General features: G+C 46.2%; 1 protein-coding gene across 1 annotated transcript in view; it reads right to left on the minus strand.

Moving 5' to 3' along the window:
- The window catches only part of LOC115332280 (putative acyl-CoA synthetase YngI), a 257,512-nt gene that overhangs the window by 65,523 nt on the left and 178,669 nt on the right, over window positions 1-13,320 (minus strand). Inside the window, exon 13 of the mRNA XM_040220250.2 lies at window positions 155-300. Within this exon, the coding sequence (XP_040076184.2) occupies window positions 155-300 (146 nt within the window). The remainder of the gene's footprint in view (window positions 1-154; window positions 301-13,320) is intronic.

A 13,320-nucleotide genomic window follows, 5' to 3' on the forward strand; every position in this document is an offset into this window, starting at 1 on the left:
CCAACCTTTGCTAAACAGTCGTATTTTTCTGTGTCACAGCGTGATACAGAAAATATAGTAAAAGACACTAAACAGTCGATAGAAAATATAGCTAAGATACTAAACAGTAGTATCTTTTCTGTATCACTGTGACCGACGTGGCTATCTCCTTTACCCAGTGTGATACCAGCCGTCTCGAATGGCCTCCTTCGTCTGGGTGTCGTCGTTCAGGTAGCCCTTGAAGACATGGGGGCCTCGGGTGCATATCTCTCCTCTCGTGTTCACGGGAACAATCCTTCCTTCGGCGTCCACGACCTTCACCTGCAGCATAAAAAACGTATCTTTTTTTATGACTGCTTTATTTGGAAGGACTTTAGGTTGCACAGTTGTTTGCAAATTAACTACTCTAATAAAGTTTTTTTGCGTTATATTATTTGATAGGTACATACTCATTTGGGAGCTCGTAGGAGGATTAGGTAGAGATACTCCAGAACGCACTCACGAGTCACGAATACAGATACTGAGATACATATATTTAAAGGCCCAAAACACCGATACTCGGATACATTTGAATTTCGTGGCCCAAAACACAGATACCGAGATTCTTCAGCAAAACCGGCGAAAAATTATAGCGGAGTACTTTATAAAAATACAATTGTTCCCGAACGGTGCTAGGTAGGGAGGTCTTAGTTCTTGACGAAAACGAATAATAAGTTATGCTTGTGCACCTTTTTGTTTTGCGATTTAATTCTGTTCCGCTTACATCAAACTCTTTGTTGAGAATTAATGCCGCTGAAAAAAAGAATGTCGCCGCCGTTGAACCCATTGTTACAGAACGGTAAAGACTGCGTGCCATGCTTAACAAAAGGCATCTGCTAGAGATGAACCCAGCTTTGCCCATGGAACGCATCTCAAACTGTCCTCTTTGAGGCTTCTGTGTCACCCATAGTGAGGCGAGATTGGACAACGGGGCCGTACTTTTTCTTGACTCAACTCCTCTACAGCGTTCTCTTTGCTAATTTGGAAAGAGTGTAGGGCTTTGTGAGAGGAGCTGACTTTTTTTATTCCTGCCCGTAACCTTCTCTAAACCACAGCTATATCTTAACATAGGTAACTGAGATGGGTCCTATTATCAGGCGCGGGTTCATATTATAAATTACGAAGCTACTTGCACCAAAACAGATATTTTTCTTTTAAATTTATCCTAAAGGCCGACCTACATATTCATCTTTTGCCGGGCAGAGCACCATTTCCCAGTTTCCTTCTCGCCTTTCCCTCCCGCACTCTTCTCGACTCCTCTCCACACGGGGGCAGTTCTCTGAGGTACTCCCCGCCGAAAGGAAGACGGTTTCCCTCTTTCTCGAAGGGAAAGCGAGAATCGAGGGAGCGTTCCCTCTTTTCTGACTGCTTGTCGGTCTTTAAAAAGTACAGCAAATGCAACGAGATTCCTAATGATTAATAAGCGCGACAGGACAACGGACACAGAAAGAGACACAGACACAGCGCTACATACAACTGATCTTTATTACCGCTGCAGCTCGGTATATATTACCGGCAACAACACAAACAAGTTAGGAAGCAGGGAACGGAAGTACAGAGAAAGAAAAAAGAGAAACCAGTGGTCATACCATACATACATAAAGTGTCCCATCACCTGAAAAGAGTGGGCTTGCACGCCGGGGTTAACGTTGTTTTTTCAGCACCTGTCAAGTTGGCTAGTTTATGTAAAAAGGTTAATTCAACCTCGAACATCAAAGCAGACCCGGCTGCGCGAAAAATCACAAAACTTGTTTTGTTGAGTGTACAGGAGAGGTTGTGTACTCCGTGCCATTATCATGCGGGCGTCATTATGTGGGGCAGACTGGTCGCTGCCTAAATGAAAGATTGAGGGAACAGCGTTACAACGTTGATGCCGTCATATCAGGACACCTCGGTGTGCATTTCCGGGATTGGAATTGTACTCCGATTTTCACAAATTGTACAGTACTAAACCAAAACAGAAACAAAACCACAAGGGAAATACTCGAGGCTCGAGAAATTGCTAGATTAAAGCTGCAATGTGTCAGCGCACCCTCTTTATTGTTATCTGAAAAAGGATTGCAGTTTCTTGACCAAGCATGACTAGTTTCGGGTGGGTGCCGATGAATGATGCAGGAATTTTAGCCTTTTTATGTTGTTTTTTAAGAATTTTACGATGTGTATTTTTTATCTTCCTAACTTGTTTGTGTTGTTGCCGGTAATACATACCGATCAGCAGTGGAAATAAAGTTCAGTTGTAAGTAGCGCTGTGTCTCTGCCTCCTTCTGTGTTCGTTGTCCGGTCGCGCTTTTTAATTATTATGAATCACCAACTCGCCCAACTTTCTACCCTCGTGAGATTCCTAAGTACGGCAAAGTATCTCGATACAAGCAATACATCTTAAATGTATGTGACTACTCCGATACAAATACATTTTCCAACAGTATCACCATACAGAGATAGGTTACTCGAAACTATCTCTAAGATGCTATTCCCATACATTCGTATGGAAATAGCACCTAGGCCTCGCTTGTAGTCTATCTTAAAGCAATGACGCGAGTACCTCATACTATACATAAGAATAACTGTGGGCCACTAAAGGCAGGTTTGCTATTAACAAACATTCGCGTACCATCTAAAATAATATGTCTGGACATTTGTTGGCACTATAAAATAATGAATCTAAAAAAAAGTGAAAGAATGTAATTGGAAACATGGTGCTTCAGTGGTCACTTTCATGCTTCCTGTCTGTGACGAAATAACCAGTATTATTCACTTCCAGTGACAATTTTTATGGTGTCTAAAAATCACGGAGGAAGCTTGTAGTTATTTAGTCCTTAAAGGGGTAGGCAAACGAAATTGAAGCGCTCATTTTCTAGCTTGAATGTGTTGCATGTTGCACCCTAACCTCAAAAACATCAGTCTTCCGTTAAAAGGCACAAGAAAACGAATTTTAAAGCTGAACAAACGATCTTTCAATGTGCACCTGGGGCCCTAAACTCGTCAAATACAAAGTTGGAGGCAAAGTTGACGGAGCGCGCCGATTGGACAATCACGACAATGACTTCGCGTTTTTCTCGTCGACATCCAATCGGCGCGCTCGCTTTCGGCTACAACTTTGTATCTGACGAGTTTAGGGCTCCTGGTGGATGCACGCGGAGCCTATTTGGGAGGTAGTCTAGCAACGTTGTGGAATCTGCTACATAGTCGTGACGTAGCAGATTCCTTCGGAGCAGTGCCGCTCTTTGGCATTTCAACATATTCCCTCTTAGCTTTCCTCCTCATCTGACAAGTCACGCATTGTACCAAACGGTCCAAGAAGACAGAAAGGAAGGACTCCCCTCATTCTCGGACCCTCCTTCGTGCAACCGAAAACAGCCACTCTCCCCCTAGGAGATTAGTCCGTCGCTCAAAACTCGAACAAAAGTTGCTTTCCCTACCCCGTTCAGCCCTAAGCTGACAGTGTTGTGAAAGCCACGTGCTCCTTGGGCCAGCCACACGCTCGTCACCCCACGGGTATTTTGAACGGCTCGGTTGTAACGCGCTGACGCTATGTACACCACCACAACGCTGACAGCGCCATCAAGGGCAAAGCTCATAACCACGCCTGCCTTGCTACTCCACCAGCGCGGGAAGTCTTTTCTTTCTGTTTTTGTTTGCGCCGGATATCCCATGACGCATCGCGCTCTCCGTTCGCTTCTATTCGAGCGCTTGCTCGAGTGCACCGTTTGGAACGAAAAATAGAGCCAGTCGTTCAAAATACAAACGTGCGATTATCATTTACGAGTATTATCAGTCATGCTTGACCCATTCCCGAATGAAATTTGAATATTTCACTGTTTGTTTTCGTACCCCTTTTAACCAACACCATCAAGGATGACGCTCTGAAATTTTGCTTATTTTTTATAATGAAACATTAATCCATAACACTCAAAACGTCATATTTAGCCTTGGGCAAATCGCGAAAGGCAGACCGCAGCGTTGGTATGGGCCGTGCATGTCGACAAATGATGGCTTTGACTACAGTATCGTTTTTAACGTGTCTGCCTGCCCCGCAAGACCACTTTTGGTGTGGTGAATTCCGAAATAATGAACAAAAATGAAGTTTCCCCGGTCCGCTACCGCGTGAGTCTTGCGGAGCGCCACGCAAGTCAATTAAAAACGAACAGGAACGCCACTGCTTGTCTTCGGGTGTGTTTTCAATTGGTGTTGATAAACCATAGGATTAAGGCGGACGCCGTTGACGCCACAACGCTGCACTCGGAACCAATGTGACTGAGCAACGAGAAAAGGAGTACTAAAATATCACCAGAGTTTGTGAGCTGATGGGTTTTTCGCCGAAGACTGGCGTTTTTTGTCCATATGGTGAAAAGACGAGCACTTCGCATATTTAAAACAAGGGCTTCTTTCCTCTCCTTTCTTCGTAGGGACTCTTGCACATTACCCACGTTCATGCTCACTCAAAGGAGAAAAAGACATGAAGCTCCCGCTCTTACGTTGGTCCTCTTCTTAATTTCTCTTTTGTTGGTCTAGTTTGAGGTTGTTTCTTTCTTCTTTGGAGATAACGCCAGAAATGTCGAATTGAGGACTGCGTAGTATTTGACTAGTATTTGGGTAATTGAGTAGCATTGCCGTATATTTAGGCAGTAGCAGGGAAAAGAGGGAAACAGGAGAAAACGATCATATGCCCACTAGGGAAACCATGTGTCGTCTGTGCGCCTTCCTGTCCTCCCAGAACATAAGATGTGCAAGTCTTTGGGTTTCTCAACATTCAAGAAATATTAGCAAGTCCCACAGATTTTGACATATTAAACTAGAAAAAAGCAAGAAAACACAATGTCTGCAAGAATATACTTGAATCGAGCAAAATCTCAAAGGAGAAACTGTGCATCCACGATGTACGCCTGAAAACTAAGAACCATCAAGATTGTGTTTTCGAAGGACAACGTGACTGCTCTATACAGTGCTTCAGGCTGACCGCGCTTTTAGTCTTGATGGAAATATGTTCTGGAGGAAAAGGGGAAAGCTGTCAGCAAATAGCTTTCAAAGCTATCGGAAGTTCTAGATATCACCAAAAATTTTGTGAAACCGAAGTTTATAAAATGGGGGATTTTAAATTGGGCTAACGGAATTGCTTTAAAACATCAATATATCTGTCGTATCTTGTTTTCCCGCAAAGTGCAAAGAGAGGTGCTGGAGGCGCATGCAATAGAAAAGCTGGCTCGTGGCACTGCTCCAGCCAGCCTTCAATGGATCTACACGAAAAAAAGATAGATTTTATAGATTCCTGGTGAGCGACACGCCATTGATTGTTGTGGCGTTAGTTTTCTTTGTGGTGCTTTTCTTGTTTGAGCCGTTTTTACAAAACTTCAGTTGACAGTCTGCCACTCGTCTTGTGCTCTACTCTCACTGTCTTCGTCTGTTTGCGCGCTGTTTCTAATTTCTTAAGTCATGAACCAACTCCAATGCATAGTCAGCTTAATTCTTGTCGTACTTTTACTGCATAAAAATACAGGAATGTCACAATGAAAGGAACTCGCTACTCTTTAGTGTAGTAACTACTCTGATGAATCATTACTGCCATCGCGTAATTTCTAGTCTGCTCAAAGTTTTCAAACACCGACACTCAGTAACAGTACTCAAGTTTCTTTTACAATTTTTCACATGTTTCGCATATGGCTGAGGATTGTATATAGCCCCCAAATTTACAATAAATTTGTCTCACTAGAAAAAAAAAAGTGCTGGGGTGGCTGATTTCGTTGAAACTTGAGGCACCGCTTTCAGTTGTTAGGATGACGCAGTGTGCATCATATACCTTGAAGCCTTGCATTTAAACTCCTCATTCTGTCGCCTCGCACTATAAAAGACACCCAAAAAAATTACCCCAAGTTGCCATATCTTTTTTTTTCTGGTTCTATTTCGTCTGTAATGCCTGGAAGTATTCCCTATTGGTCAGTTGACACTGCGACAGCTATAAAGTACTTCCCCGCTTAGGTGCAGTGATAGGAACGAGGGCTACACTCAGAAAACGTTTTTCATGCAGCACAAAAAGGCAATCATATTGGTCAGCGGATCTTGTTTTGTGCAAATTAACTTGTCCTGTGTGAAGAATCAAGAAACCCTGCGTTTCAAACGAAGGTTGCCAAAGCTCGCTATTACCAGGCGACCAACAACATCGGAGTTTCCAGCACTACTAGACTCAAGCAAAGAAGCCTTATACATGCCATCTCATGTGCATGTCAAATGTTCCTCAGCATGTAATACATCTGTGAACAGCTTTCTCACAACAAATTTGGGCAGTAATTTCATGGAAGGGCAAAATAATAATTCTAAAGTAACCTACATCTATATATGTTTATATGTAACTATTTAATAAATGCGGTAAACAAAGATCTCGAACTTCCTGTAGAGCGGTAAAAGCAGGGTGAATTTTGCGAACGATGAACACTATTAAACAGAGCATTCCAAGGACCGAGAGCGTGGCAGAAGAGATACATGTAAAGGCTGATATAAAGAGCTGAACACTTGCTTTACCACCAAGCAGATAACACAATGGAATATGTACTTCATTATCGTCGTCACCTAAAACATGCCATGTGGCACAAATCGAACACGAGTGCTGTGACGCCGTTCACCTGTCACTGGTGCTCAAGAAGTATGAGCACAAACCCCGTCAAACACTTACGCGGCACTCGTTCTCGATCTTTAACCCCAGAAAGGTTCTGGATGACGCGGAAAATCCAGGCACTGTAGATTCGTCAAACAGAAAACTGGATCCGAAAGTTTGTGCAGCAGCAGCAGACACCGTTCAAAAGCCCGCGGCAACTCCTTTCCGCCATTCCTTGACTTTGAGCACTCATTGGAGATGAGTACTGCGTCACCGTGCAGCGAGCGCGCGGGTCCGATCCCGTGTTCCGTTTCCGGGAAATGGCGACCGCCAATGTTGCTTGGTGGACTCTTGAAAAGGGTCTACAATCACATTGCATCGCTGAAGTTCACTATGTGGGCCACGCTTTAGGCTGAAGAAAGAGGTACGAGTTAGAAATTGAAGTTTAGGTCATTAAAAACTTTCCTTAGCAGATCACCAAGTTGCACTTGCGTTCTATCATTGTCTCCGCTAATACCGGAATTACATTTGTAATTTTGCCTGTCATTAGGCCTCTCAAAGAGGCCTTTCATAAAGCAAAACCAAACGTTCTACCTCGTACTGAAGAACGTTAGAAGGCGTTTTAGAGCGCAATTCTTAGGCGCCAGTTTCCAACTTGAGCGGCGTCGCCGTCGGCGTCGGCGTTGCCGTCGACGTCGGTGTAACCGCGCGGTGCATTATGGGTAAATTGCCCGCTAAATCTAACAGAACAATTTCCCCGCTAAATCTAGCGGAAACGTTTCCCAGCTAGATCTAGCGGAAAAATTTCCCTGCTAAATCTATCGGAGAATTTTTCCCGCTAAATCTTGCGGAAAAATTTCCCCGCTAAATTTAGCGGAACATGTTCCCCGCTAAATCTAGCGGAAAAATTTTCCCGCTAGATATTGCGGAAAAATTTCCCCGTTAAATCTAGCGAAAAAATTTTCCCGCTAAATCTAGCGGAAAAATTTCCCCGCTAAATCCAGCGGAAAAATTTCCCCGCTAAATCTAGCGGTGAAATTTCCCCACTAAATCTACAGTCCGTTGCAACCTAAGAACGAAGGGCGAGGGTAAGACGGGCCGGGGAGGAGGAAACAGACGGAACGCTAGAGAGAAGGAGGCTTCCCTCTTTCTTCTCCAGCGTTCCGTCTGCTTCCTCCTCCCCGGCCCGTCTTATCCTCGCCCTTCGTTCTTAGTTGCAACGGACTATAGCGGAAAATTTTCCCCTCTCGATATAGCGGAAAAATTTCCCCACTAAGTCTAGCGGAAAAAATTCCCCGCTAAGTTTAGCAGAAAAATTTTCCCGCTAATTCTAGCGGAAAAATTTACCCGCTAAATCTAGCGGAAATTGTTCCCCGCTAAATCTATCGGAAAAGTCTCCCCGCTAGATTTAGCGGAGAAATGTCCCCGCTAGATTTAGCGGAAAATATTCCCCGCCAAATCTAGCGAAAAAATATCTCTGGAGAGTCACGTGACCCCCTCCAGACAACACGTGACCCTCAGTACCCTTCCCTCCTCCTCCTCAAGAGCTGCGCTCTAATTCGGCGTTACAGGGAGTTGTAAGAGGCTTCCACTTTTGTCTTGATCAGGGGACGTTTAGCCAGCATTTACATCCTAGCTTCAGCAAAGTAACAATCGAACATTTATAATGCAATGTGAAGGCGAGCGATCGGGGTTGGCGCGTCGCTTCAATCAAATAAACGAAAGGGACGCGGAACCCACGGTTGTCGAGTTCATCAGAAAGCAAACTTTGCACGAGGAGAAATATATCACAACATAAAAAAGTGTGCTTGAATGATATGTCGAGACGACAACATTTCGTGTTACCTGAAATATCTTTCACTATTTTCTTTAGACTGATCACTGCCATCTCGTGTGTATAAGTCAGCTGTCAAACAAGAAGCAGCGTTGATAAGATGTGGTTTTCCGCTCCAGCATTTTACTTTAAAAGTGTGGCACAATAAAGCCGAAATCACGCCATTTCCAAATAGCTTAGTCGAATTCCCTAGTGTTCCTCTTCTATGTGCAATTTCCTGCGGTTTTTTTTTTTTTTTTTCTAGTGTGCGAAATCATTTGGTTTTAGTTTTATATGGTTTTATCTATATTTGCGTTTGTTGAAATTTAATAATGGAGCTAGATTTTTTTTCTGTTGTATTTTATGCTCCTAGTAGATTATTAGTACCGTTCCTTGCCGTATCGTGGTGCTTGGTTGCGTTCAACGTCTGTTAATACCTCCCGTTTACTAAGCCAATTCACAACTTCGACCTGCCCGCTACTATGCTCTACATTCAGACTGCGCAGAACCCTACCGCAGTTTTCTTCTGCTTGCTTCGTGCAACGATCGCTGCAATGCTTTGGAGTGGAGCCTCCTGCCGCTCTTGAGCTGCCCTGGCCCTAATTAAATGGAGTCTAACGACTGCAGCCTTCTCACCTCAACTCCCCGGCCGCCTCTGCAGGAAAACCCTTTGCCAAATATCAAGGCTCTCCAGCGGTGTCAAAAACTGCTTTCGTGTTCCAGGAGCACACTCCGGCGGAGCCAAGTTGGTACGCAACGGCTCCATCAGCTTGGCACCTAACTGATTCGCACCCCACGGCTTCGCATCCAGCAGCTTCGCAGCTTCCTTGACTTCATCTCCTGTTAAATTAGTCAAGAATCGCTGAACCCTTCATCCTATCCGCACTAGGTATCATTTGCCAACCTCTAACCAATGCCTTGCTATCCTTATAGATAATCGAATCGGCGAATTGGATATTGATTTTCTTTTTATTTACTCGTGCCTCATTCGCCGAACACAATTCTTGAGGCCTTAAAGGACCAATCTGTTTATACAATAAACGTGTTTTTTTCGGCAGTATAGTTGTTCCTTCTCTTGTTGGAAGTCCGCCGAATGTGTCGCCCCATTCGTAAGGTGCTGTTCTACCTACCCGGTTCTTTATGGGTCATGAACTTATGACTCACAACTGCAGGATTAAGAGAACGGCTAAAACGTTCAACATTACCGTTAGCGATTGCTTGGATGGTAGGCATGCTTGCGGATACAGTCGTTGCCGAGGAGGATGAGCATTTGATGGAAAAGACAGAAATTGCAGGCCTCGGTCAATTGTAGTTGAGGAGATGCCGAATCTGGATATTCATTGTAAAAAACTCGAGAAACAATATCCGCTCCGGTATCCATGATGGAAATTGCTTCACGCCATTGTGTGAACCTGTCAATGCAGGTGAGATGGTAGTGGTGTGATTCAGGAAGAGGAAGAAACCCACAATCTTAATGTGAATGTGGTAGATACGTTGTGTGACATCCATCTTGAATCTTTGGCACTGCAGGGAGCTCCGTACCCAGGTTTCTAGATATAGCCGCATTCTTGAATACAAGTAACGAGAGTATCGCAGCAAATAAAAAAAAAAAGAGTCTATCGGAGTGGCTAGCGTCCCCGGATATCACACGACAGTGCCGGGTCCGAGTCACGGCTTCGAGCCCTTTTTTCTTATTTCGTTATTACCCCCAAGGATACAGAAAGAACTCAGAAGTTTCTCCTGTTTTTGGATGTGCATAGCGTTATTCTTGTACAGACGTGGCCAGACTGACATCCGGTTGAATCCGCAAACAAAACTACAAAAGTTCAGCGAGCCAAAGGGAAAAACAAGGGGGGGGGGGGGGGGGGGGGGGGGGGAGAGGAAACATTGAACAAGTAACGCTATAGACCGAACATTTTCGAAGGAGAAGTATAATTGTCGACTTGAACTACACCATGCAGCAGAACGTTCCTTCACCCGCTAAGCAAAAATTGATGAAAGGTTCGCTAGCCAGTCACTGCCCCTGATGTCCATTATGCGTATATTCGAAATTGTGTGTACAACGCTAAAGGAAACGGCGTCACTGGACACATCTATATGTCAAGAAGCCGTTCAGCTCTATGTGCGTAGTGTAGTACAAGGCTGCAAAGACTGTGAGTATTTTTAAATTCTAAAGATTTTCGTCTAGGGGGCACAGGAGGGGAAGGAGGCACGCTTACCAGCGAGTGGCGAGCCCCACCTGTGCCCACGAAGAGCCGTATGCGACTCGGCAGCAGCAGTTAGGCCACCCCTGCTTTGGTACTTTGAAGGCTATAAAAGAGCCTGCCCGTGGCTGCAGAGGGCAGTCATTGGACAGCGCTCGACCTAGGTGTAACGCTGCCTTCGACGCCCGTAACGCCTGTAGCTCTGGTTTTCTTTTGGAAACAAGTTTGATCTTTGAAACGCTTATTTTTTACGTCATTCACCGTATTTCTGGTTTCTATTTGCGAAATTTCTGGTCAAGCTTCGGTGAACCTCATCCACTACTCGTGAAACGGACCCCCCCCCCCCCCCCCCTCCCTTCAGAAGATCTGTTGGACTCGATCCATTTCAAGTCCCGGAAAGCTAATCTCCGTTGATAAACCGAAAACCCGGACCAGCCGCCGTACCCAAGGCCTGCCCCCAGACGTTGGCTCTCTGGCGGTCAAGCTAAAGAAAAACATGACGACAATGACACTGCCGGTTTGACCGCTCCCTCCGTGGTCGTTATGCTCGTCGCACCCCGGACGCATGCTTCCTTCCACGACGACGTCTACGGAGACATCGAGGGTTAGATTAACCAGTACGAGCGAATGGCCCGGCACAATAGGTGTATCCCTGAACAAAGCCTAGAAAACGTCTACATTCCCTCGAGGGCACGGCACGGCACTGCTTAGAGTATTATGAAACCTAGATTACTTCTTGACACAAACCGAAAGAAGAGCTGTGACGGACATGCGCCAGTCAGCACCAACAGAAGAGACCCGTGGACCTTCTTTAGATAAGGATGTAAGGTCCCAACGAGAGCATCTCCGGCTACGCTGAAGACTCCCTACGCCCGAGTGCACGCTCCGACCTTCAGGCAGCGGAGCAAAAGAAGCCGAAGGTTTTATTGCGAAGCTTGCGTTCGAACAACTTTGGAGGCCTTGTACGAAAGCTACCTGCAATCGTACAGGCTATCGTGACGGAGGCGTCGAACATTGAACGCGCACTCCTTGCAAAAGCCAGTTACTAGCAGCGACGTCCCAATTCCGCTGGCCCCATGCCGCCCACGTGCGCCATCGACACCATTATCTTTGCACCAGCGAGGCTATCCGCGACGTCGTCCGGTAGAAACTCAAGAAACTGTTTCCTGCTGCCGAACCCCCGGCTTCGCTCTAGATCGTCGAGGTCGGTCGAGAGGGCGCACATCACGCCTTCCACCTGAAGCCTCCCTTTCAAGTGCCAGCCTCCGAGCAACCGACGCTGACTTCCGTTGCAATGACCTGCCGATAACCCACGCCTGCTTGCCCGTTTGTGGCACTTCTACATCATGAGCCTCCTGCGCCGCAGTACTCCAGACGGTAAAAAGAACGGGTCTAGTGCGTCCGCCAGGACCAACGCCCAGGTTAGGGAGAAGGCACAAGCCACTGAAGATTTTTTTCGTCGTTCGCCGACTTCGATGATCGTTTCCCCTCGAGGACTGCGCTCACCGTCCCACGACCCCCGGCCTCTTCTCCAAGTGAGTGTCGTCTAGAAAGCTTTTCATTTTTGCTCCGCCGGAAATACTAAGTGCAGCAATTCATGGAGGTGGAATTGGCAAAGACGACCGAAGCGAACATCCTCCACAAATTTTAAAGCACTCCCATCGTAGCGAAACCACTTCTGCGACGGTGTCGAAAAACCAGGACGTTTCCATTGACGGCCTGAACTCGACGGCATTAATGAACACCGGAGGGGGCCATTCCGCGTACCGTGCTAAGCTCTCTCGCCGCCTTCGTAAAGTGGTGATGCCATGGGTTGGCCCCCAGTTACGAATCGCCGGCGAACATATCAGCACAACTGCGGTAATGTGCACTGCACGGGTGGGGAGACAGTCTATTGAAATCCGTCGTCCTCAAGAACTGTGCATTAGACGCCGTTCCTGGAATGGTAATTCACTCTGAATATAAAGCCTTCAACGACCTGGGAGCGAGCAGATTGACGCTGCGGAAGCCTATCCTTACGTCGGAAGATGGCGACGCAACTTCAACCGCAATATGGGCCCTTGTCGACAACGTGAACGTGCGGCAGATGTCGAGTGTCTGTGTCGGTCGGGATCACAGCAGTTACGTGCGGCGAAGCTCTGTTGATTGGAAACGTTCAGCACCTCTTAAGAGGAATCGGCATTACTGGGGGCGTAACGGAGACCAAAGACCGGAGTTCCGTCGCTCTTGTGAAGAACTTCCAAAAAGAGTAACAGTCCCTCGCAAAGGGCAGAGCCGTGGGCCACGTCGAAGAACTTAAAAACTCAGCCGCTATCGTCTCCATATAAACAAATTCCTCTTCATTGCCTCACAAGATGAGGCCACCTCCGGAGCTTAGTCTAACCGACCCTCTCGGTCCCAGAACGACGACACTACACCGACCATCTCTCCGAGTTTAGTGAGTGCTTCGCCAAGTCCATCAAAGGTACCGAAACTCCACTTGCGAAGCATCCAGATATTGTTGACAAGGCCGCTCTTTCTGTCCGACTGTCACGTACCGAGTGTCTGTAAAAGAGAGGGAAGCCATCAAGACACAAGTTCAAGAAATGCTCCACGACGACATCATCTAGCCGTCAAGCAGCCGTGGGCCTCTCCAGTCGTGCTATTAAAGAAGATTGACAGGACTTCCAGGCTCTGCACATACTAGATCCGGCTCAACG

Source organism: Ixodes scapularis, unplaced genomic scaffold (assembly GCF_016920785.2).
Source record: "Ixodes scapularis isolate PalLabHiFi unplaced genomic scaffold, ASM1692078v2 ptg001212l_1___fragment_1__unscaffolded, whole genome shotgun sequence".
Taxonomy (NCBI): Eukaryota; Metazoa; Arthropoda; class Arachnida; order Ixodida; family Ixodidae; genus Ixodes; species Ixodes scapularis.